General features: G+C 50.7%; 1 protein-coding gene across 3 annotated transcripts in view; it reads right to left on the minus strand.

Moving 5' to 3' along the window:
- RAB11FIP4 (RAB11 family interacting protein 4) overlaps positions 1-25,100 on the minus strand; it is a 146,588-nt gene that overhangs the window by 14,498 nt on the left and 106,990 nt on the right. For all 3 annotated transcript variants that reach the window (XM_055101330.3, XM_014342083.6, XM_003811978.8), the window contains 5 exons: positions 5,823-6,049; positions 2,354-2,548; positions 1,665-1,799; positions 1,317-1,352; positions 101-200 (listed from right to left, as the gene is read on the minus strand). In XM_055101330.3, coding sequence (XP_054957305.1) covers positions 101-200; positions 1,317-1,352; positions 1,665-1,799; positions 2,354-2,548; positions 5,823-6,049 — 693 coding nt within the window. The remainder of the gene's footprint in view (positions 1-100; positions 201-1,316; positions 1,353-1,664; positions 1,800-2,353; positions 2,549-5,822; positions 6,050-25,100) is intronic.

Raw genomic sequence — 25,100 nt, forward strand, 5'->3', positions numbered from 1 at the left:
TACAGGGTCTCCCAAGTCCCCAGACAGTAGCCTGAGTGCACCCCATCTCCCCTGGGAGCAGGCATGCATTCAGTCCCTTCTCCAGCCACCCAAGGCCCACCTTCTCTGTGATGTCATTGTCGCAAGAGTCAATGCTGTCCCGGAACAGGTCTTCGGTGCTGCCATTGCTGCTGCTGAAGTTGCTGCTGTGCATGAGCTGCCTGCAGGGGTGGGAGGAGGGTGTCTGGCTGCAGGGGCCTTCCAGAGACAGGGGCCTACTCACACTACTGGCTAGGCGAGCATCCAGTACCCCAGGGGGTCTGCCCCTTTAAGGAGGCTGCCCTCACTCAGCCTGAGAGGAAGAATGTTGCCAAACTCAGCGGATCACCCTGCCCAGAGGATGGCAAATGGGCTGTACAGACCCCCGGGGTCCCCTGGCAGACACAGCCAATGACGCACAGCTTCTCCTGCGGCCTCAGAACCCTCTTCACGCCAGCATGCTGGCCTGCAGCTACCCAGTGACCTCAGCTGGCACGTGAGCCCCCTCCTCTTCCAGTGGGGAAGCCCCCAAGGAGGTAGCCCAGCTCCATGGCCCTGGAAGAGGGTCTGGGCCTCCTGAGGCTTGAGCCTCTCCACCAAGCTGGCTCCTGCTACGTCTCTGGGAACTCTGGGGGATGGCAAAGGCAGAGAATTCTCCAGGCCTTGCAGAGCAGTGAGCTGGGGTGGGACTGGGCCTGCTGAGCTAACCCGTGCCTGAGGCAAAATCCAGCTGCCACCCCCAGTGACATCCCCTTCCAGCTCCCTGATAGGCAGCAGCCAGGGTCTCTGCCAAGAGGCCAACCCACATAGCTCCTGGGCCCTTGCTGCCAGCTCCCAGAGCCCTGAGTGTGGACCTGGGGCCACACTGAACTGCCGCAGGACTTAATTGGAGCAAAGTGACCAGCCCCAATGGCGCACACTCATGCCCAGATCCCCGCCTGCAGGAAACCTGGGGTCTCTTTATTGAGTATGGCTGCCAGCTCCAAGAGGCAGGAAGGGCACTGAACGCTGTGGGGTGCTCTGTCTCTCTCAGGGCATCCCTGGCATGCCTGCCTGAAGTCAAGGTGACCTAGGATTTGAAGAAGGGACAAGGGGTGGGGAGAGAGCAGGGAGGAGCTGGCCCCTCTTTTTCAGAAGTGACGCTGCCCTGGCTGCACTGCCCTGGGATGGCCTCGTTCCCCTCTGCTCACTCAGCCACATGCGGGCACCAGCTGAGTCTGGGCTGCTGGCAGGGAGCCCCGGCCAGTGGGCAGCATGGGGACAGCACTCAATTTGCCCTCCCTCGAGGCGGGCCTTACCGTCCAAAGGCCGTGCTGGAGATCTTTCGGTTGGGGCTAGAGAGAGAAAGGAAACAGTCATTGAACAGAGGGGTTCTAGTCCACTCCCTTACTCTGTCCTAGCTGTAAGACACCACAGTGCAGGACAAGGCTCTTCCCTCCCACCGAAAGGAATTCACTAGTCAGCTTGGTCCTGAGAAGAAACAGCCTGATTTCCTGTGGCAGAAAAAGCCCCTGGATCAACCCTCCTCTGAGAGCTCTCACCTGCCCAGACAGCAGGGGTCGCCTCGCCATGCCCGTAGCTTCTCCCTCCAGGCCCTGCCCTGGCCCCCCCCGGCCTCTCACCCCCCAGCTGGGCCTGGGCCTCACCTGTTGGCCTTCAGGTTTTTCAGTCGGGCTTCCAAGTCATTGAGCAGGTTGATTTTCTTGCAGCATTGAGAGCAGTAAACATCTAGCAATTCGCTGTTGTACACGTGCCGCATTTTCCTAGGCGTCTGCCCCGCACTGATTCATGAGGGAAAGGAATCACCACCTTAACTGCTGTCCAGTCTGGTGCCCTACACCACCCTGCTGAGCTGACTTTACTTGAGTCCCCAGTACCTTTGAACCTTGTTAAGGGGGAGGGGCAGGGAGTGGAAATATAGCAACAGATCATCCCTTCTCCAACACGCTCAAAGAGAAGCCAGTGAGGCATACCCATTTAACAGCTAAGGCAAACTGCGAGCTCATTTCAGAGAAAGTGGTGACTCAGGTGGGTGAGAAGGGATCACAGGGGTCACTTGGAAGGATGCTTCAACACTGAGGTTCTAGGACACAAGATGACACAGAGCCCCGTGGCCCCCAGTGTGCAGCCTCCTAGGTCAGTTAATTCAGGAGGAACTCCTGACCCCTAATCAGGGTGCGAAGGTAGCAACCCCAAGCCCCAGGAGCAGAACTCAAGTAGCTGAGGACAAAGGAAAAGGGCCAGCTCAGGACTCGTACCCCTCCACCCCCTAGGATGTGCTTAAATTGCTTCTGCAACTTTTGACCCCAAATGACATCCCAGACCAAGGGGCCACCTGGAAGACACTGAAGACCCCAGGTCCGAGTAGACGTTGGTCCTGGTCTCATCATCGGGGCAAGGGCTGCTGGGGGCACAGTCCACATCGTCACCCTCCCCATAGTCTTCAAACTGCTCCTCATTGCTGATGAGCGAGGTGGTGGAGTGTGTAGAAAGGTCTGAGGTCGTCATGGATGGAGTGTGGACCAGGGACCTGAGGGTCCGAGAGCACCCAAGTCAGAGGAGGACTCATGGGTCCCCAGCCACAGCCCGTGGTGGGGAAACTGACAGGCATTTCCCTTTAATTGGCACTACCGATTAAGTTTGTAGCTCTTGACCTGGTAAGTACATTTCAGGGACCCTATCTAAAGGGAAACATCTCACCACAGAAACCCTTTCTACAGTTCAAACCAATTCTACCCATGCTACCCCACAGTAGCAAAACACTGCTTACAACCTAATTGTCTAGCTACAGCTAGATCAAATTATAATTATTAAATTATAATGTTAGTAAATTATTAAATTGTGGAATATCAAATAGTTGTTGAAAGGTTTGTTAAAACATTTGGAGTAGTGGCAGGCGCGGTGGCTCACGCCTGTAATCCCAGCACTTTGGGAGGCCGAGGCGGGCGGATCAGAGGTCAGGAGATCGAGACCATCCTGGCTAACATGGTGAAACCGCAATTCTACTAGAAATACAAAAAATTAGCCGGGCGTGGTGGCGAGCACCTGTAGTCGCAGCTACTCAGGAGGCTGAGGGAGGAGAATGGCGTGAACCCGGGAGGTGGAGCTTGCAGTGAGCCGAGATTGTGCCACTGCACTCCAGCCTGGGCGACAGAGGGAGACTCCGTCTCAAAAAAAACAAAAACAAAAAAACATTCGGAGTAGCTGCTCTGCTTCTGTAGTAGCCATTGTTTTATTATTTCCTTAATAAACTTGCTTTCACTTTAAGGAGAGGAAAAAAAAACATTCGGAGTAATACAGAAAATGAATATAAATGGATCTAAAATTTTAGATACTGTAAGACTGAGTATGGTCATCCCTTGGTATCCAAGAGAGATTTGTTCCAGGACCCCCTGTGGACACCAAAATCTGAGGATGCTCAAGTCCCAGATATGAAATGGCATAGTATTCACATACAACCTATGCATATCCTCCTGTATACTCGATCGTCTCTAGATTACTTATCATACCTAATGCAATGTAAATGCTATGTAAATAGTTGTTATACTGTGTTGTTTTTTAAGTTTGTCTTTTTTTTTTTTTTTTTTTTTGGAGACAGAGTCTTGCTTTGTCGCCTGGCTGGAGTGCATTGGTGCAACCTCTGCCTTCCAGGTTCTAGTGATTCACCTGCCACAGCCTCCTGAGTAGCTGGGAGTAGCCTCCTGCCACCATGCACAGCTAATTTTGTATTTTTAGTAGAGATGGGGTTTTTGCCATGTTGGCCAGGCTGGTCTCAAACTCCTGGCCTCAGGTGATCTGCCCGCCTCAGCCTCCCAAAGTGCTGGGATTACAAGGCTGCTCCCAGAGAGCAGCACGAGCAGCACGGCCCCTCTTCTCCATCCACAGACCCAAAGGGCCCCACCAAGAACATCAGGACTCTGAGAATCACTTGAGTTTGAGAAACCCTGCATTGAGATATACTAGGTTGAACCACATGAAATTACTTTTTTGAAGATGGAAATGATTAAAAGTTGTCAATTTCATGTGGTTCAACCAACATGGGAACCCCTCTCTTCCCTCTCCAAATCCCTGCAGCAGTCGTAACCATCACCTTCTGGTAAGGGGTTGCCACTTGCAACCCCCTCGGCTTCCTCAGCCACAATGGTGGCAGCTTCCCACCACCCCACAGCACTGTATCCCTCGAGAGACTTGGTGAGGGCTGAGATGGAAGGGACTCCTTTCTGCCAACACCAAAGTTAAAGGTGAAACTGCTTCACTGGGAAGTCACTTAGGTCTTAATACTGTTTTTAAATAACATTTCTGATTATGGGAGTACATGCTCAATATAGAAAATATAGCAGAGTAGATGGGAAGTAATTAAAATGATCAACTGGCCAGGTGCGGTGGCTCACACCTGTAATCCCAGCACTTTGGGAGGCCGAGGCAGGTGGATCACGAGGTCAGGAGATCAAGACCATCCTGGCCAACATGGTGAAACCCCATCTCTACTAAAAATACAAAAAATTAGCCAGGCGTGGTGGTGGGCACCTATAGTCCCAGCTACTTGGGAGGCTGAGGCAGGAGAATGGCGTGAACCCGAGAGGTGGAGGTTGCAGTGAGCTGAGATTGCGCCACTGCACTCCAGCCTGGGCGACAGAGCGAGACTCCGTCTCAAAAAAAAAAAAAAAAAAAAAAAAGACAAAACTTAGCTGGACATGGTGGCACGCGCCTGTAGTCCCAGCTACTCGGGAGGCTGAGGCAGGAGAATCGCTTGAACCCGGGAGGCGGAGGTTGCAGTGAGGTGAGATCATGCCACTGCACTCCAGCCTGGTGACAGAGTGAGAGTCTGTCTCAACAACAACAACAACAACAAAAAAATCATCCCACCATACAGAAATAACTGCTTAATTTTCCAGATTAATTTTTTTCTAGGCATTTCCTAACACATATGTCTGTGTGTTGTTTTTTGGTTTTTTTAGAGATGGGGTCTTGCTATGTTGCCCAGGCTGGAGTGCAGTGGCTATTCACAGGTGTGATCCTACTACTGATCAACACTCGAGTTTTGACCTGCTCTGTTTCTGACCTGGGCCAGTTCATCCCTCCTTAGGCAACCTGGTGGTGACCCATTCCCAGGAGGTCACCATACTGATGCTGAACTTAGTGCAGACATCCGATCGGCATAGTGCACTAGAGCCCAGAAGTCCTGGGCTTAAGTGATCCTCCTGCCTCAGCCTCCCAAGTATCTGGGACTACAGGCACATGCCACTTGCCTGGCATATGTTTGTGTTTTTAACAAAGCTGATCTCATGGACATCTTTGTAACCTGCCTTTTTTTTTTTTTTTTTGAGACAGGGTCTTGATCTTGTTGCCAGGCTGGAGTGCAGTGATGCGATCACAGCTCACTGTAACCTTAAACTCCTGGGCTCAAGTGATCCTCCTGCCTCGGCCTCCCAAAGTCCTGGGGTTATAGGTGTGAGCCACCATGCCTGGCCACAACCTGCTTTTTAAAACTAATTGAGATCATATATCTCATATTATTAACTAGTCATTTAAAACTCCCTTTGCCTGCACAGCTAGGACTGAAAATAAAGTAAAATTAAATTTAAAAACTTGACTTTGCACAGCTGCCTAAAATTCCAAAACTATCCCTTACTGTTAAGCATTTAGTCTGCTTAGAATCTTGTGCTATTCAGAATACCCATGACACTAATGCCTCTGATACAAATTTTGAGCATGTTTCAAATTTACTTCCTGGAGACACTTTCCAAGAACCACATTTCTGGGCTGAGAGGGCAAATATGGAGCTTCAGGCGGTTTTAACTCACTTGTCTTCTGGCAGAAACAGGCCCCCAAGTCCCCCGTCCTTCTCGGCAGGACTCCCGACAGACCCCTCCAGACTCTGAGTGCTCTCCATGGGGCTGTCTGTGTACAACTCCTGGGGGCCCTCAGGTGGCGCCAGCGTCATAGCCTCCTCCTCGTCCTCGGGAAAAAAGCCGGGTTCCCTGGGGATGAGCTCGCCATCAGCAAAGGTGGGGCCTGTGACCTCGCTGCCCTGGGAAAGACAGAGCAGAGACAAGATAAGTGAGGCCAGCTTCCCAGGGCTCAGTGTTCCAATCAGACCGCAAGGGCATCAGCCAGGCCAAAACAGCAGGGATTGGGTACAGGAGGCCCAGATCCCGAACCCTAAGTGTGGGAACACCTGGCAGGTGATTAGTCCCAGGGACCTCTCATACTGGCTGACTCATGAGCATCTAGTGAGGAGCTAGAACTCCCAGGAACAGCCATCCACGAAGAAAAGGGCCACAGTCAGGCTAGCCACTTTATTCAGGGCACCCTGGTTGGCACATCAGAGCCCCCACTGAGGCAGAATAGGGTCTGGAGGCAGGGAACATAAGGCTGATTCACACTGACTTCCTAGAGCTAAATCAAAAGGAAAACCCCAATTTTCCGAGCCCAAGTAGCTACTCCCTTTGCATCCCCTTCTCCCCCGCCCCCCCCCACCGCCCCCCCCCACCGCCTCCTCGCCCCCCAACCTTTTCTGCCTGGCAGATGAAAAACTGAGAGTATCTCTGATTGGTCCCCTCCTGCAACCAATCAGGCTGGTCACAGGCTAAGTTTTAATTTGCATAGGAATATCACTTTGTAACTTCACTTTAGTCTCTGATTGGTTGCTTTCTGATTGCTTTCTGCAACCAATCAGATGTTTGCATAGGGTGTAACTTTGTAACTTCACTTTGGCCTCTGATTGGTCCCCTCCTGCAACCAATCAAACTGACTGCGGGCCACTACTTCATTTACATAGGGTGTACACCAAGTAACCAATGGGAAACCTCTAGATGGTATTTAAACCCCAGAAAATTCTGCAACCAGGTTCTTGATCCCCTATGCTTGGGCCTGCTCCCATCCCGTGGAGTGTACTTTTGTTTTCAATAAATCTCTAGGCACGGTGGCTCACGCCTGTAATCCCAGCACTTGGGAGGCCAAGGCGGGCAGATCACGAGGTCAGGAGATCAAGATCACCCTGGCTAATACGGTGAAACCCCGTCTCTACTAAAAATACAAAAATTAGCTGGGCGAGGTGGCGCATGCCTGTAGTCCCAGCTACTCGGGGGGCTGAGGCAGGAGAATGGCGTGAACCTAGGAGGCGGAGCTTGCGGTGAGCCAAGATAGCGCCACTGCAGTTCGGCCTGGGTGACAGAGCAAGACTGAGTCTCAAAAAATAAAATAAAATAAATCTCTGTTTTTGTTGCTTCATTCTTTGTTTTGTTTGTGCATTTTGTCCAATTTTTGTTCAAGACGCTAAGAACCTGGACACCCTCCACTGGTAACACCACCACAAAAGTCTGTCAGAGGAAGCCAAACGGCTTCTAGAAGGCTTCTTGGTGCACGGTGTAAGGGCACAGTCACACTGAACAGCTTTTAGGACCAACAACCCTGATCTAGTAGAGTCTGCTGCCACATGGTACAGTGAAAGCTGCACAACTTGGGATCCACCCTGCATGACCCTGTGCACATCATGGAACACCTCTGAACCTCAGTTGTCTTCTGTAAATCAGGAATGGTGACGGAATCTTACAGGATCACTGTGCTGATTAAATGAGGTATTTCACGTTCGCATCTAACACACAGTAGGACCTCAATGAATAAACCCTGGCCAGAAGATGTGATGCCCAGCCCAGGAGGCAACTGCCTGTCTGGGCCCTGCCACAGCCTTGCTGGGAGCAAGAATGCCAGGCCCTCACTTCTGAGCGTTGCTTGTGCTGGGTCTGGGGCCCAGCATAATGACGGTGTGTGATAAAGACATGCTGGCACCTTTTGTTAAATCATCAGATAGAAGAGCTTCGGCCTGGTTCAGAGTTGGCCCTAGACCGAGGGGCAGCTCTCTGTAAATCACTTACTGGGGCCACTTCACCTCTGAGGAAGTAGGTACTTCTCAGGTGGCACCGCTTCTACCTGGCCCATTGGAGATGTCAACCTGTTCCCAAGGTTCTTTGGTGTGCTCCTCAGCCAGGGCTGGCAGGGCACCCTATTAAAGGACCCTGCAGTCCCGAGACTACAAGAAGGGCAACAGAAACAGGCTGTGAAAAGCCTCCTGGAGTCTCAGACAGCTGAAGAAGCTGCTCAGCGACAGGCCTGGATGTGCCTGCCCAGACATGTGCAGCCGTCTGCTGCTACCAGTGAGCTGGCAGCCCTCCTGGGGGTCCGTCCCCACCAGGAGACCCCTGGGCTAAAAATAGATGGCAATATTATAATGAGCCTGGTTCCTGCCTGTGCTGTGATAGGCTGAGCACCAGATGGACCAATAACACGTACACCAGCGAGCCGGGCACGCCAACAGCAGAGACTGTGGAGACTGAGGTTGTGTAATGAGAATCCCCCCAGGGTTCCCAGGGCCCCTTCCACCCACATGTCATTAATCTGGTCACATGGCTCCCAACCTATCACATCTTGTGCCCTAAGCAAGCTCTTTATCCCCAAGCCTGAAGCTGCATCCCAGTAGAAACAAAAGGAAACCAGCATCACTGAGCAGCCATTAGGCTCCAGAGACCGAGCTGGGCATTCACATATTATCCCACCTGTGCTTCATGACAGCTCTTCAGGGCAGTGATCATTATCCCCATTTTACTGATGGGGAAACAGAGGCTCAAAGAGTAGCGCATCAGAAGTCCTCCAGCCAGAGGGCAGGGCAGGGCCCCCCACCCCGCCTGCCTTTGCATCCACACACTTGATTCCATTTATCCTTGACACCTCCCACACTTTGTGGATTTTCAAACCTCATGGTGACAACAAGGAGAGCACATTTTATAGGGACATGTGACTAATTATGACTCCTTAGCATGCCGCCTAACGCAGCAACTTCCACGTCCATCCACTTAACGCCCTCACAGGACACTGCAGGTTAGTGCGGGGACACCTAAGAGAAACAAGGCAGGAGGGAGACCAGAAGAGACCTGGGGCTCTCAGAGGACAATGCGCCTGGTCTGTTCTTTCACCTGGCCAGGAAGAACTGCAAACTTTTCACCTTCCTGGCCACACGGGTAGCGAGAGCTCCCCCTTGCTGGGAATGCCCGCCCTGTGGCTCATGTGAGAGCTCAGCAACTTGGCAATGGTGTTTCTTCTGGACTTCACCGCAGCCCGATGAGCTGAGCCTCTTTTCCCCTTTCTGTAGGTGAAGGGTCTTGCCTGGGGCCATGTGGGAGTTTACAGCCGGTCCGGACATGATTCTGTTTCCCCAACCACCTTCCCCCTACAGCCACATCCTGGGGAGGCTATGGCCCACCAGCTCCCAGAGGCAGGCAGAGGGCCTAGTGCAGATCAGCGTCCTTGCTCCTCAGGTGTCCGACGTGGCCTCTGGCCACTGACACGAGGACACAGAGGCCGAGTGTGTGCCGGGCACTGCCCCACTAACACCTGGCTCATGACATGCAGGTGGAACCGCCGGGCCCTCTCACCCAACATCTACAGCAGCGTCCTGATACTCCCAGCAGCTGGCCCAAGCCCCTGACCAGGTGGAGAGAGCAGCCTCAAATGGCTTGGCTCAGGCACAGGCAGGGCAGAAGCAGGGGCACCAGGGTCCCACCCTCCAAAGAAGACCACCACCTCCTCGGGCAGGCTTTCAGCCTTGGACTAAGCAGAGTCCACATCTGCCCAGCCCTTCAGCAAGCTCCTCGCCTGTCTCACACACCCCATCCCTCACAACAGCCCCGTGCGAGCTGCCTGGGGTAGACAGGGCAGAGATCTGGGATTCATCAGCTCCGTCTGACACCTGGGGAAGATGAGGCTCAGAGTGGGAGAGTGGCTGCCCTGGAACCTTGCAGTTCACAGAGGGCCTGCAGGGACCTGACACCCGGCTGACACACTAAGCCCTCACCTGCCTGGCCACACATGCACACACACTCTCTCCAGCTTTTTCTCTTAAAAATGGCTATTCCCAACATTAATACTTTTTCATTCAACCCACAGTTGTTTGTCCAAGGCAATCGGAAATTTTAATTATAACTTTAAAACCATTTCTAGTAGTTTGCCCCCTAAATTCAAATATAATAAAGACAGTTTACTGCACGCCTTGGTTAGCCCAGGACAGTACTGGTTTATGCCTGTCCCAAGATCCCCTTGGTTTGGTATTTGCCATGGTCACCCTTGCTCCTCCCTGAGGGCCAAAGTCCCCAGCCCCAGCTCTTGTTTCCCCGGCCCTCTGGGGAAGGGTCTGGTGGAAGCCCTTGCTCCTTCTCCCGCCGGCCTGGAGGGGAGATGCTGGAAGGTGCCAGAACGCAGCCTCTTCTCTCTCCTTGAGCCACCATTCATGGGCTGGGAGAACTCGGAGTCAAGCATACTAGGACTCTTCTTGGCCAATTTCCCTTTTGTATGTTTTTTAGATAAAGTTGCAGAGGAAAAGGAAGAACTTGGCCCTAATAAAAACATTGCCCTCATAAGGTTTCCAGATGGCCTGGGGGTCACAGACTTCTGGAGGCGGTGGGTTCCTCTCCGGCCAGGCTGCCTGCAGGTAAGAATCACGCGGAGCCCCCTGTTAAGCATACTTCCAAGTAGACTGGGGGTCATGGGAGAGGATACCATCACCCCACCTCACCGCACTATGCTCGTCAGGATGCCCAGAGAGCTGCCCGCTCACCCCAGCTGCACGGTCTACATCCTCACCACAGAGGCGCCCACCCAAGCCTGGCTCTGGAGGGCTGGCAGGAGTGGTGGGGCAGGGACAGGGCCTCCCCAGAGCTCATGTTTCTAGGTGGCCGGGGTCAGCAAGTAAGGTCTGTGCCCAGGGCAGCTTCCAAGACTGCCTCTCAGAGCCCCGGTTTCCTGCCCATTCCCGCCTGCTGTGTGAAAAAGGAGTCCACACACGGCCGTCCAGTCACCACCCAGGGACCCTAGCATCAGTGACATGTCCAGGCCTGGAGCTTGGCCTGGTGTTCCCAGGGTTTGCACAGAAAGGCTGTGTCTGCTCTTTTGGGGGCCTTTGGGGAAGGGACAGTGTGGTATCCTTAGGAGGCAGCACCGGGCATCGTCTCTGGCACAGTCTGACTTGCCAGAGCTCTGTCCCTCAAGACCCAGAGCCAGCCCTGAGCTCACAGCTCCCTGTACCCTGGGACACAGGGCCAGCCACCATAGGCCCACAGGCTTGGCTGGTACATGGCCACACCACCCCAGGCTTTCTTCCACCTGCCAGCGGACCCCGGGGTGAAGGGAGAGGGCGGATGCAGCAGCGTGTTCCTCCAGAAGCCCCAGGAGGCCCCTGGGGGTGGGCTTGGGTGAGGGCTCAGCTCTGGGGCCTAGCAGTCTGGGTTTCCGGCCCTGCTGGCCCAGCCACTTACAAGCCATGTGACCTTGGCTTGTGAGCACCTGGCTCCTCACCTACAGAATGGGGCCAGTCAACTCCACCTCCGTGGCAGCTCTAGGGGGCCACACGTGACAATTTACACCGGAGAGTCGGTCACGGTAGGAGCCGTAAATTCTGACCTGGCCTCACGAGGGACTACAGGCAACAGAGGCTGAGCTATTCCTATAGCCATGGGTCCCCGGCTGGTCAGCCAGCAATGTCCTGGACAGACGAGCAGCCAGGAGGGACGCCCACCCTCCTCAGAGAAGCCAAGCTGAGGAATTACCTGAGGCCAGGGCATTCTGGAGAGAGCTGGAGAACAGGATCCAGCCAGCCACTCTGGCAGGGCAGGTCTGCACCCCCTGCACCCCTACCTCGCTGTCCCACTGTCCCACCCTGTCCCCAGCAGGGAGTGGGAACCTAGAGGCACACAGCCTGCCGTGGGGCCCTCTCCAGTCTTCAGAGCCGTGTTCGCCTGCCAGCAGGCCCCAAGTCACCCCTTCTTTTGTAGGAAGTTGGCAAGGGATGAATTCAGGGCAGCTGAAAAGGCCAAGTATCAATACACGTGGGGGCCGTCCCAGCCTCAGAGTGGCCAACAATGCCACACTGTCCACACTCTCAGAGCGGATGCAGCATCTGGTCCTCTCCCTCCCCACCTCCCCCATGGGGAGCCACCTCACAGGCACACGCCAGCACCCTGCGTTTCCCTGAGCTGACACACAGAGTACATGGACCCCAAGTGACCACATGTCCACCTTCCCTGTGAGAGCAAGGACCCTAAGTGGGTAGCTATGGGGATTTACATGTCAGAACCCCAGTGGTTAGCACTGTAGAGAGCACATGGCAGGTGGTTGAACCATACTGTACTGCAGTATGATGAGCTGGGAACAGCCCAGCCACAGGACCCTGAGACCTGGGTGCCGACTCTGGTGTGGTCACTTCCTGACTGTCTGATGCTGGATCAGCTGTTTAATTTCTGGGCCTGATCTAAACATGGGGAGGGAACCACCTGCCTGGCAGGCTGCCACAGGGAACTAGGACAATGCCTTGTGTCATGAGGGCACGGAACACACGGCAAAAGGAGGCGCGGGGCGGCGTTAAGGACAAGCTCTGGAGTAGACGGCCAGGCCAGAGCCCTGCTCCACCATTCACCATTCATGAGCTCTGCAGCTTCAGGGTTACTGAACTGCTCAGTGCCTTAGTTTCCCCATCTATAAAATGGAGTTAACTGTGATTAGGATTAAATGAGCTGCTACACATCCTAAGCACTTTATGGTCTTAGCACACACAGAAAGTGCTCAAAAAACAAAACAAAACAAAACACAAACACAAACAAAAACAACAACAAAAACAAAAAAACCCTTGGAATGCAGTGGCGCAATCACAGCTCACTGCAGCTTCAAACTCCCAGGACTCAAGTGATCCTCCCAGCTCAGCCTCCCAAGCAGCTAGGACTACAGGTACACACCATCACACCCCAAAACTGAACTACTATTGTCGTCCTTGTGTTGAAGGAAAACAATCCAGGGTACCTCCTGGCCTCCTGGCTCCCATCCAGCCCCTGGGACCTCTCCCTCTACCCATCGTGGCTCACTGGGCTGCAGCTCGGCTGGGTTTTTTTGGCTTCAGGAAGCCAGACCTGCAGGTTCCAGAGCCTGCCCTCCAAACATCAGTGCCTCTTTCTCCCCACCAGGGTCCTCTCCTGCCCACTCTTATGGAAGGTCGCCCTGCACACGAGTCACACCCTTTAATAAGCGTTAAGATGAGATGCTGCCTGGGGAAGGGAGTCCAAGAAGCTCCGAGGTTCCAGCTCATCCACCCCCAGCCCTGGCAGCGGCCTCATTCCCCAGGCACTAACTCAGAGCCAAAGAACAGCTCTGTGGGGACAAGGCAGGGTAAAAATAGCTTGGGCGGGCACATGCCCACTTCCCTTGCAGCAAGGCACCAGCAGGCACACGTGCAGCGCTGCCGCTGGGAAGGTGTGCATGTGTGCGGTGGGGGTGGACACACACTAAGCCTAGTGTAGGGGAGTCCAGCGGTTGCCAGGGCTAGGCCTGTGAAGAATCTCTCACCCCACTCCCAGCCAACCAACAGCTCTGGAACGAGATGGGCCAGGTCAAGGTCTCACGGGGTCCTTCCTATGGGCAGCAGGAAATTCAGCTTACTGAGCTAACTCATAGGTGCCAATGTCCCCAGGTCCACAGGGAAGGGATGTGATTGCTAGGGCTGGGGTCTTCCACACCCCACCGTGGCTTGGCTGCTCTCATCATGAAAAGGTGGTGGCCGCAGAGACTGGTACGCAATCTTGGCTGTAACGGACTCCTGCTGCAGCTGCCAACCCTGGCTCTGGGTCAGGCCTTGCTCTGCAGATGCAAGGCTGGGTACTTATCAGTTGCTGATAAGAGGTTTTGGTTCAACAGAGAGTTGCCCAGGCACCAGCCAAGGCAAGGGTGGGATAAAGGGGGTTCAAGCATCCACCCAGAGGCAGTGCCTCGGCCTTGCCTTCTGAACAACAAGCAACCTCAGCTCAGACATGAGGCGTCGGCTCACCCCAACAGAGCCAGGGGTAAGCATGGGAGCACCAGGTCGCCAGGTCACGAGGGATTATCCCACACCTCAGCCAGCCCTGGGGACTGACCACATACTGTGAGATCAAAGCTCTGCAGCCCAGAGCTTCCTGCTCTGATCAGGAAGAAATGCTGCACTGCTACGTTCCATCCCCAGAGTGGCTCAGAGGCCCCGGGGTGTCAGGGAGGGACCCAGTGCCCCATTCCTCCAGCTAAACTCCCTCCCAGGGGATGGCAGCCAAGGCAGGGCAGCTTCCAGACTCTCTTCTCCCAGCCGGGGGCCCCGGATCCACCTCCTGAAACTCACCCCAGAAAGGGTGTGGCCAGGAGCTCAAGACCACCCCTCAGCAGGACCCACTGCTCCCGCCCTGCAGCTTCTAGGAGTGGATCTTGTGTAGACACCTGGTTGCTGCGCTCCACTTCCATCCTAAGGTGGGCCTGCAGACCCCAGGAGCGGGGGCAACCGGGACAACTGGGGTTCCCCAGGTGCTCATTCATTTCACATGAGAAGCAAGCAGGCTTTCATTCTTGCATCACCCCCAGAGGGAGGTAATAAATCACCCTATTTTACAGATTTTTTGTAGAGACAGGGTTTCACCACATTTCCTGTGCTGGTTTCAAACTCCTGGGCTTGAAGATGGGGAGACTGAGGCTCTTGGGCAGATTTGGTTCAGTTCTGGATCTGGCACACACTGGCTGTGGAACCTCAGGTTGGTGCTGAACAGAAAAGAAAGCGAAAGCCATGCTCGTGTTTCTCCAGAACTCATGACATTTACATAAAGCAAAGGCAGTCACTCAACAAGTTCTGCTGCTGCACAAACATCACCGAGGAAGGGCTGCTGAAGCCCACACTGCCTTTCTTTCAGTGTTTTCATCACAACTCTTGAGCTGTCTCTCTCTCCGATCTCACAACCTCACCCCAACACACACACTGCTGATAAGGCAGCGTCAGAGGAGCCCACAGAGAGGAAGCGGGGTGTGTGCTGAGGCTCCCAGAAAGACTCAGAAATGAGAGATGTCAGATAACCTCCTGGGAGCTCAACTAAAAGAGAGATGCACACATTTCCTGAGGCTGAGCAGAGGGACTGAAGTACTAAGGGATCTAAAGACAGAGCCTGTCCTCAGGGAGGGGCTAAGCGAGTGGTCTCCTGGGAAGCACCAAGAGGGAGGGTCTGAGGCCGACCTGGGCCGCGTGCACCCAGGCACTGGCCAGAGGTGTCAGGTCTGGCTGGCCAGCACATCCAGCCTGCCCCAAAGGCGGTGGGGCCTGGCTCAACATTCCACACCTGTCCAGCCCTTGGCCCCTATGTCCAAGTTCACGTAGCACCCACTCCCAGGAGCCTGCTGACAGACAGGAGAGAAGGGCTGCCCAAGCTCATGTGAGTGCATTTCTCACCACAAGGGGATCCACTGGCTCTGCAGATCCATTTAGGGACAATCAGTGAACATGAGTGGACTCAAGTTGTGGGGTGTGGGAAAAGCCAGTAAGATCTGGTTTTCAAGCCCATTAGGATGCAGACCAGACCCTGGACCATGGTGTGATCCCACTGGAAACATCCCGAACAGCTGGGCCATCCACTGTGGGGAGACGCCCTCACTCCTCTCTCCCCACTGTGCCACTTCCGTTCCAATAACAAGTGAGTATGTCAAAGGTTGGGAGTTAAAAACGGGCCGGGCACAGTGGCTCACACCTGTTATCCCAGCACTTTGGGAGGCTGAAGTGGCTGGATCACTTGAGCCCAGGAGTTTGAAACTAGCATAGGAAACATGGTGAAACCCTATCTCTACAAAAAATACAAAAAGTTAGCCAGGTGTGGTGGCGCATGCCTGTTGTCCCAACTACTTGAGAGGCTGAGGATAGAGAATCACCTGAGCCCAGGAAGTCGAGGCTGTGATGGTGCCACTGCACTCCAGCCTGGGCAACGGGAGTGAGACCCTGTCTAAAAATAAATTAGTTAAAATAAAATAAAATAAAATAAAACAAAACATATTACTAAAAATCGAAGCCAGGCATGGCAGTGCATGGCTGTATCCCCAACTATTTGGGAGGCTGAGGCAGGAGGACTGCTTGAACCTAGGAGTTCAAGGCCTACCTGGGCAACATGGTGAGACCCTATATCTTAAAATAATAGTAATAATAATAATAGATGAGAGAAATGAAGGAATAAAAAAATGCTTGAATCATCCAAAAGGACAGATGACTGATAGCCAGAATACATAAGGAACTCAAACAACTCAATAGCAAAAAAACAAATAATTCAATTTAAAAATGGGCAAAAGATCTGAATAGGTGTTTCTCCAAAGACAACACACAAATGGCCAAGAGGTATATGAAAAAATGTTCAACATCACTAATCATCAGGGAAACATAAATCAAAACCACAATGAGATACCACCTCACCCTAATAAGAATGGCTATCATCAAAGAGACAGAAAATAACAAATGCTGGCAAGGATGTGGAGAAAAGGGAACTCTTATACACTGTTAATGGGACTGTAATTTTTTTTTTCTTTTTTTGAGATGGAGTCTCACCCTGTTGCCCAGGCTGGAGTGCAATAGCACGATCTTGGCTCACTGCAACCTCCACCTCCCGGAATCAAGTGATTCTCCTGCCTCAGCCTCCCGAGTAGCTGGGATTACAGGCACATGCCACCACGCCTGGCTAATTTTTTGTATCTTTAGTAGAGAAAGGGTTTCACCATATTGGCCAGACTGGTCTCAAACTCCTGACCTCATGATCCGCCCACCTCGGCCTCCCACAGTGCTGGGATTACAGCTGTGAGCCACTGTGCCCGGTTGGGACTGTAATTATTAATAGAACAATCATTATGGACAATGGTATGGAGGTTCCTCAAAGAATTTAAAACTATCATATGATCCAACAATTCCTCTACTAGGTATACAAACAAAAGAAAAGAAATCAGTATGTCAAAGAGAGATCTGCATTCCCACATTTATTGCAGCACAATTCACAATAGCCAAAATATGGAGTCAACTAAGTATCCATCAACAGATGAATGCATTTTTAAAATGGGGTGTATATATACACAGTGGAATAGTATTCAGCCATAAAAAAGAATAAAATCCTGTCATTTGTGACATGGATGAACCTAGAGAACATTGTGTTAAGTGAAATAAGCCAAGTAGAGAAGGACAAACAGCATGATCTCACTCCTATGTAGAATCTAAAGAAGTTATCCCATAGAAGTAGAAAGTAGAATGGTGGTTACCAGAGGCTGGAGAGGGTAGGAGAAGGGAGGACGGGGAAAGGTTGGTCAACAGGCACGAAGCTATAGTCAGATGGGAGGACTAAGTCCTGGTGTTCTATTGCACAGTAAGGTTACTACAATTAACAACAATGTGTATTTAAAAATAGCTAGAAGATAGCATTTTGAATGTTCTCACCACAAAGAAATGACAAGTGTTTGAAGTGATGGTTATGCTAATGACCCTGATTTGATCATTCCACAATACACATGTGTATCAAAACATCAGACTGTACTCTCTAAATATGTACAATTGTATGTCAATTAAAAACTTAAAGATTATGTAGGATTAAAACTCTACCACATCAGTAATACTTTTAAAGAAAATTGAGTAAACAATCCTATTAAAAGATCAATATTGTCAGAGTAAATTAAAAACAACTACATACCACTTACAAGAAACACAATTGAAATTTAACAAGATGTAACACTTTTATATCTATGCATCTAACAGTCTCAAAACATAAAGCAAAACTTAACAGAATGGGAAGTGGGAGCTGTTAATTCACCTCTCTCAGAAACTGATGGAACATGCTGAACGTGGCTCACACCTGTAATGCCAGCACTTTGGGAGGCCAAGGCAGGTGGCCAGGAGCTCCAGGCCAGCCTGGGAAACATAATGAGACTCCATCTCTACAAAAAAAAAAAAGAAAGTAAAAAAGAATAGCCAGGTGGTGCATGCCTGTAATCTCAGCTACTCGGGAGGCTGAGGCCAAAGGATTGCTTGAGGCCACGAGTTCGAGGATACAGTGAGCTATGATTGCACCTGTAATAATTATTATATATTATTATATAATTATTATATATTATTATTATTATTGATGGAATAAGCAAACAAGAGAATTAGAGAGGACACAGAAGACCAGAACAACACAAACTCCAGACTGATACATACAGAACACTACACTCAACAACTGCAGAATAACACCAGTAGATTAAAGGCTAATGAAAAACTAGATACTTGCACAATACCAAAGAATCACCCTACAGATTGCTGCAAAACACCAAAGCACCCCACATACCTCTACCAGGGAGAACATAGACTACTGTCCCTTTAATGCAGAGATCAAATTTAGCATCACTAATTGGAAAGAACCAGGCGCTGGCCTCCCAACGCGATGCCTAAGAGGTACACAGCATCACCTATAGTGTGGGCTTAACTAAGTATTTAACTCAATTCAAATCAAGCCTTAGGATCTAACTTCTACCAAACAGAAAAATGGGATAGAAGTTACACATCACCACAGGGAAGATGCATTTCTAAAGGTTGAGGCAGGCTGGAAGAAAACGCATTTCTAACAAGTTCTCGGGTGATGCGGATGCCACTTGTCCCAGGACCACACTTTGCAAACCACTGTTCTAGATTAACTGAGAGACACAGAAACCGAATATTATCCTTGATTAGATCCCAGATCAAACAAACAAACCACCACCAGCTGTAAAAGATTTTGAGGATAAACAAGGAAGATGGAATCTGGAGTAGATATTGGGTGATATTAGGGAATTATGCTTAATTTTGTCAGGTGTGTTAATGGCATATAGTTGTGAAGGAAAATGTCCTTAGTTTTGATAATATTTAGTCTAATTTCTTTTCAAATGGCTCATTTGAAAAGAAACTTGGTTCATTTGAAAGTTACAGGACAGGCACGGTGGCTCACGCCTGTAATCCCAGCACTTTGGGAGACCGAGGCGAGCGCTTATCATGAGGTCAGGAGTTCAAGACCATCCTGGCTAACACAGTGAAACCCCATCTCTACTAAAAATACAAAAAAATTAGCCGGGCGTGGTGGTGGGTGCCTGTAGTTCCAGCTACTCGGGAGGCTGTGGCAGGGGAATGGCGTGAACCCAGGAGGCGGAGCTTGCAGTGAGCCGAGGTCGCGCCACTGCACTCCAGCCTGGGTGACAGAGCGAGACAATGTCTCAAAAAAAAAAAAAAGAAGTAGTAGTAAACATTATATGGAAACATGAAAAAATAGCCTGCCCCAAATTTGCTGAACTAGTGAAGGAAAAGTGTTATTGCCTGTCTTTTGGATAAAAAGTATTTTAACTAGGATGGGATGATATCTCATTATAGTTTTCATTTGCATTTCTCTGATGATCAATGATGTTGAGCACCTTCCATATGCCTGTTTGCCATTTATATAAATTACATATAACAGAAGTGTCTATTCGGATCTTTTGCTGATTTTTTGATTGGTTTATTCGCTTTTTCCTGACAGGTCCGGCTCTACTTAAAAGAATATGAAAAAGTGAAGCCATCCTGAAAGAATACTATCCTAGAGGGTAGAGTCCACAGAAACTGGAGCCTGAACAGACCAACATGAGCTTCGAGGATGAAATGAGAACAGAACGACGAGCAGTCTTGGTTTCAAATGATCAGATCAAGCAGCAATGGATGGCTGAGGTCATAAGAATGATCCGGCCTCTAAAAGACCATTCACAGTCATAACAGTCCTAGAAATGTTTCCAAATAGAGCAGGTGGTCAAGAGCCATCCCCAGGGGGTCCCTCACCCATGGGCCTTTGCCTGAAAGCAGAACTGCCTCCCCTCTACTCTGCCAGGCTTTGCCCACCCTCCTCTTCCTCTTCCCCCTTCCCTTGAAGGAGGTTCCCAAGACCCTTTTCTGCTATGGGCTGAATCCTGTTCCCTCTAAAATTCATATATTGAAGTCCTAATCCCTAGTACTTCACAATGTGACTGTATTTGTAGATAGTCTTTAAAGAGGTAATTTAGGCCGGGCTGAACTGCAGGCTCACACCTACAATCCCAGCACTTTGGGAGGTCGAGGTGGGTGGATCACTTGAGGTCAGGAGTTCGAGACTAGCCTGGCCAACATGTTGAAATCCAGTCTCTACTAAAAATACAAAAATTAGCCGGGCGTGGTGGCACATGCCTGTAGTTCCAGCTACTCGGGAGGCTGAGGCAGGAGAATCACTTGAACCTGGGAGGTGGAGGTTGCAGTGAGCCGAGATAGTGCCACTGCACTCCAGCCTGGGCAACAGAGCAAGACTCTGTCTTAAAACAAACAACAAAATAATAATAATAATAATAATAATGAGGTAATTCATTTAAATTGAAGTCCTAATGGGTGGGCCCTAACGCAATGTGACTGGTGTCCTTATAAGAGGAGATTAGGACACACGCAAAGGAAAGACCATGTGATGACACAGGGAGAAGATGGCTGTCTGCAAGCCAAGGAGAGAGGCCTCAGAAGAAACCAAGCCTGCTGACACCTTGATGCTAGACTTCAGCCTCTAGAATTGTGATAAAACACACTTTGGTTGTTTACGCCACGCAGTCTGTGGTCCTTTGCTATGACAGCCGTAGCAGACCAATAGACCAATATACCAATATCCCTTCTCCTCCCCTAGGAAGGCTTCATGGAAACCCCAACCCAAGCTCAGTCTGGATTTTTCGCCCACCTTCTCACCCTGATAACAAAAGAGAACTTTTTAAAGGTCAATTCAATTCAACCTTTATTTTTTTATTTTTTGAGATACAGTCTTGCTCTGTCACCCAGGCTGGAGTACAGTGGCACAATCTCAGCTCACTGCAACCTCTGTCTCCTGGGTTCAAGCAATTCTCCTGCCTCAGCCTCCCAAGTAGCTGGGATTACAGGTGCCCACCAGCACGCCCGGCTAATTTTTGTATTTTTAGTAGAGATGGGGTTTCACCATATTGGCCAGGCTGGTCTTGAACTCCTGACCTCAAGTGATCTACCTGCCTCAGCTTCCCAAAGTGCTAGGATTACAGGTGTGAGCCACCCCGCCCAGCCAATTCAACCTTTAAAGAGAACTACAGATGGTCCTCAACTTACAATGGTTTGACTTACAATTTTTTTTTTTTTTTTGAGACAAGGTATCGCTCTGTCAACCAGGCCAGAGTGCGATGGCACCATCTCAGCTCACTGCAACACCCCCCTCCTGGGTTCAAGTGATTCTCCTGCCTCAGCCTCCCAAATAGCTGGGATTACAGGTGCCCACCACCACGCCTGGCTAATTTTTGTATTTTCAGTACAGATGGGGTTTTGGCATGTTGTCCAGGCTAGTCTCAAACTCCTGGCCTCAAGTGATGCAGCCACCTTGGCCTCCCAACGTGCTGGGATTACAGGCCACCGTGAGCCACTATGCCCGGGCTCACTTTGATTTTTCAACTGTATGATGGTGCAAAGTGATCCACAGTCAGTAGAAGTCATACTTCAAGTACCCATAAGAGCATTGTCTTTCACTTTCAGCATAGTACTTAATAAATTGCGTGGGATGGGCTGGGTGCGGTGGATTACACCCAGCACTTTGGGAGGCCGAGGCGGGCGGATCACGAGGTCAGGAGATCGAGACCATGGTGAAACCCCATCTCTACTAAAAATACAAAAAATTAGCTGGGTGTGGTGGCGGGTGCCTGTAGTCCCAGCTACTTGGGAGGCTGAGGCAGGAGAATGGCGTGAACCCGGAGGGCGGAGCTTGCAGTGAGCCGAGATCGCGCCACTGCACTCCATCCTGGGCGACAGAGCCAGACTCCATCTCAAAGAAAAACCAAACCAAACCAAATCAAACAAAACAACAACAACAAAAAATAAATTGCGTGGGACATAAAACACTTTATTGTAAAACAAGCTCTATGTTAGATGATTTTGCCCAACTGTAGGCTAAAGTAAGTGTTTGGGCACATTTAAGGTAGCCTAGGCTAAGCTATGGTGTTTGGTAGGTGAGATGTATTAAACGCATTTTTTTCTTTTTTTTTTTTAACTTATGATACTTCCAATATACAATGGGTTTATCAGGACGTAACCCCATCAAGGAGCATCTGTAACTGGATTTCCAGAACCTACTCAAGAGACTCAGGGATTTATTTTTGGTCTGTCCTAAAAAAAAAAAAAAAGTTGTATTCTCTTATTCTCTTTCATGATTAGTTTGAAATACTGCTACTTCTTAAGAGATGATATTTTGTTGAAATCAAAGCTTGGTGAATCTATGATTATCAGGATGGCATTCTATAAACACTATATGCCAATCTAAGTAAGTTATTTCCATTTTCTTTTTTTTTTTTTTTTGATATGGAGTCTCACTCTGTCACCAGGCTGGAGTGCAGTGGCACGATCTCGGCTCATTGCAACCTCTGCCTCCCGAGTTCAAGCGACTCTCCTGCCTCAGCCTCCTGAGTAGCTGGGACTACAGGCACATGCCATCACACCCAGCTAATTTTTGTATTTTTAGTAGAGACGGGGTTTCACCATGTTGGCCAGGATGGTCTCGATCTCTTGACCTCGTGATCTGCCCGCCTCAGCCTCCCAAAGTGCTGGGATTATAGGCGTGAGCCACCATGCCCAGCCACTTCCATTTTCTTGTGCATTCTCTCAGTAGTATAAGTATTCTATTTCAATTTCAGAGAAGCATATGCACAGTTCAGAGACGTTAGAATTGCAAAGGCAATTTTTGTTTGCCCAAAACTGTATTTAGTATAGTTATAAGACAAATGTAAAAGGTATTTTACCTGCACAGCGATTGCTTTACAAGAGAATAAATCAGCAGTTAGCCCTGGAGCCACAGGCCCTCACACAAGGAGCCTTTTATCCTGGGTCAGGCTGCCTCTGTGACCAGCAGCGCTCAGTAACTGAACAAGATATTACCAGTTTCTCCGTGCCAGACAGTATTTCTGGCTACTTGACATCTGGAGCATTTTCCTCCCTCTGTTGTGGTCCGTGTGGGAAGGAGGGCCGCTACTGCCCCCGGGACACGTGGGCACCCTGCTCAGAGGGACGCCAGCTGGCCTGTGACATGGCCCAAACCCAAGCCCCACCCCCGCCACTCCACAGCGGTCTAGAGCTGGTTTGTAACCAAGGTGCAGCTGAATTTAGCTCAGTGAATCATCTCCAAGGAAAACCCACAGAGAAAGTGAACTCACCTTTTAACCAAGTCCTGGATGGGGTGTGACTGTCCCAAGAATGCCCTGGGTCCCAGATCTGAGTGCCCCAGTAAGCCCATTTCCTAAACAAAAAGGGTTTGAAGAGGCTATCTAGCCTACCCTCTGCCCTGCAAACAGAGCCAACGGCCTTGATTTTCAAATGAGAATGTGGACTTCGGAGGCAAACTGTTGGGGATTAAGAAAACAGAACTTAAATTGCTTCCACATCTGGAAAACAAACCCAGCAGCCAGCCCCAAGAATTCCAGGCATGCCAGCTCAAAGAGAAGCTGCAGGTCAGGGGAGGCTTTTCCTCTTAGCTTTCAGTCCCCCATCACCTACCTGAAGCCACAAAGATCTCCTGTCTACAAATAGCTGGTGGAGCCACAACTCAGAGAAAGAGAACAAAGTTGACATACTAGGGCGCCTACCATGTGGCCAGTCTGCTCTGTGCTTTACAGAGGTGGTAAACTCCCTGCAAGTAATTATCATTTTCCTCCTTATAGATGGGGAAATGTGGCCAGGTGCGGTGGCTCATGCCTGTAATCCCAGCACTTTGGGAGGCCGAGATGGGCGGATCACGAGGTCAGGAGATTGAGACCATCCTGGTCAACATGGTGAAACCCTATCTCTACTAAAAAATACAAAAATTAGCTGGACACGGTGGCACGTGCCTGTAATCCCAGCTACTTGGGAGGCGGAGGCAGGAGAATCGCTTGAACCAGGGAGTAGGAGGTTGCAGTGAGCTGAGACTGTGCCACTGTACTCCAGCCTGGTGACAGAGTGAAACTCTATCTAAAAAAAAAAGAAGAAAGAAAGGAAGAAGGAAACGAAAAAGTGGGGGAATGGTGTCCAGAGAGTCTCATCCACTTTCCCCTGAAGTATCCTGCAGTTTTTCTCTTTACTCCCCTTTGGAGTCACACAAAAAGTTGGGGCCATGCAAACCCAAATCAGGAGTTCCCTAATTTCAATCGTCCCATCTAAATTCTCAGAAAAGATTTCCCAAATGCCTACCGGAAGCTCCAGTTCCCATGCAGCCACTGCATCTCTGGTTCCCCCAAGGAAAGCATGGACCAGAGGTCCCAGCAACTCAACTCAAAAGCGAAGTAACGTGCTGCAGTTGAATGGGGTGCGTATAAAGGGCTCTCCTGGTTCTTGGAACTGGCAGCTATTTTTTGCTACAAATTATAGCTTTTCAAGATGTGGCTTTTTGAAGAGAGGGCTTAATTACTCACACAACCAAGAGTCTGTGGGGCTTGCTTTGGGGGCTCCATACTTTACCATCATGATAAGAGGAGTGATGATAAAAACACTTCACTCAAAGTGAAGGTTTGGGAGGGAAAACAGTGGCTCAGGCCAGCTCTTTCTTCTCGTAGAGTCCACCGGGTAGGTCAGGCTACATTTTCAGGGGAGCACCCTCCAAAGAGGTGACATGGAACTTTCCAGAGAGAGGCCACTATCCAACTCAAGGAGAGCATGCCTGGATGGAGCTGACCCACGGTCCAAAGCCAGGGTGGGTTCCCACCCAGCTCCTCCTCCGCCACAGAACCCTCAGGCCTTGAACAGCCAGCAGAGCACCAATGTTTACCCACAGCCAATGGCCAAGGCTCCACGTGACCCGCCCTTCTGGAGCAGGCAGGTCAGGGTCAGCAGGGTGACTCTCCTCCTCCCAACCCTGCAGGGCCTCCTGCCAGAGCCCTTGGTTTTTATAACCCTCTCCTCCTCCCTGCCCCATCTTCTGGTACCTCCCATCAGCACAGAGCCCCCATGGTCTTCCCAGCAAGCTCAGTTCAGGTGTCTCTCTTTGTCCTGTGGCCTTTGCTAGACCCAGCTACCCAAGCTTCGTGTTCTAGAAGCTGCTGTCTTGCATGGGGGGTTGGGGGGTGTCACTCAAGCATAGCTGGCCAGAGCTCAGCTTAGGGCCTCCGGCCAGGGCAGGCTTTCTCGCAGTGGGGACAGGTGAGAGGGCATTAGGGGCTCATGGGGTGGAGACCCTCCCTCCCAGGGAGTCCATTGGGAACCCCCTCTAAGAGCTTGT

Source organism: Pan paniscus, chromosome 19 (genome assembly GCF_029289425.2).
Source record: "Pan paniscus chromosome 19, NHGRI_mPanPan1-v2.0_pri, whole genome shotgun sequence".
Classification (NCBI taxonomy): domain Eukaryota; kingdom Metazoa; phylum Chordata; class Mammalia; order Primates; family Hominidae; genus Pan; species Pan paniscus.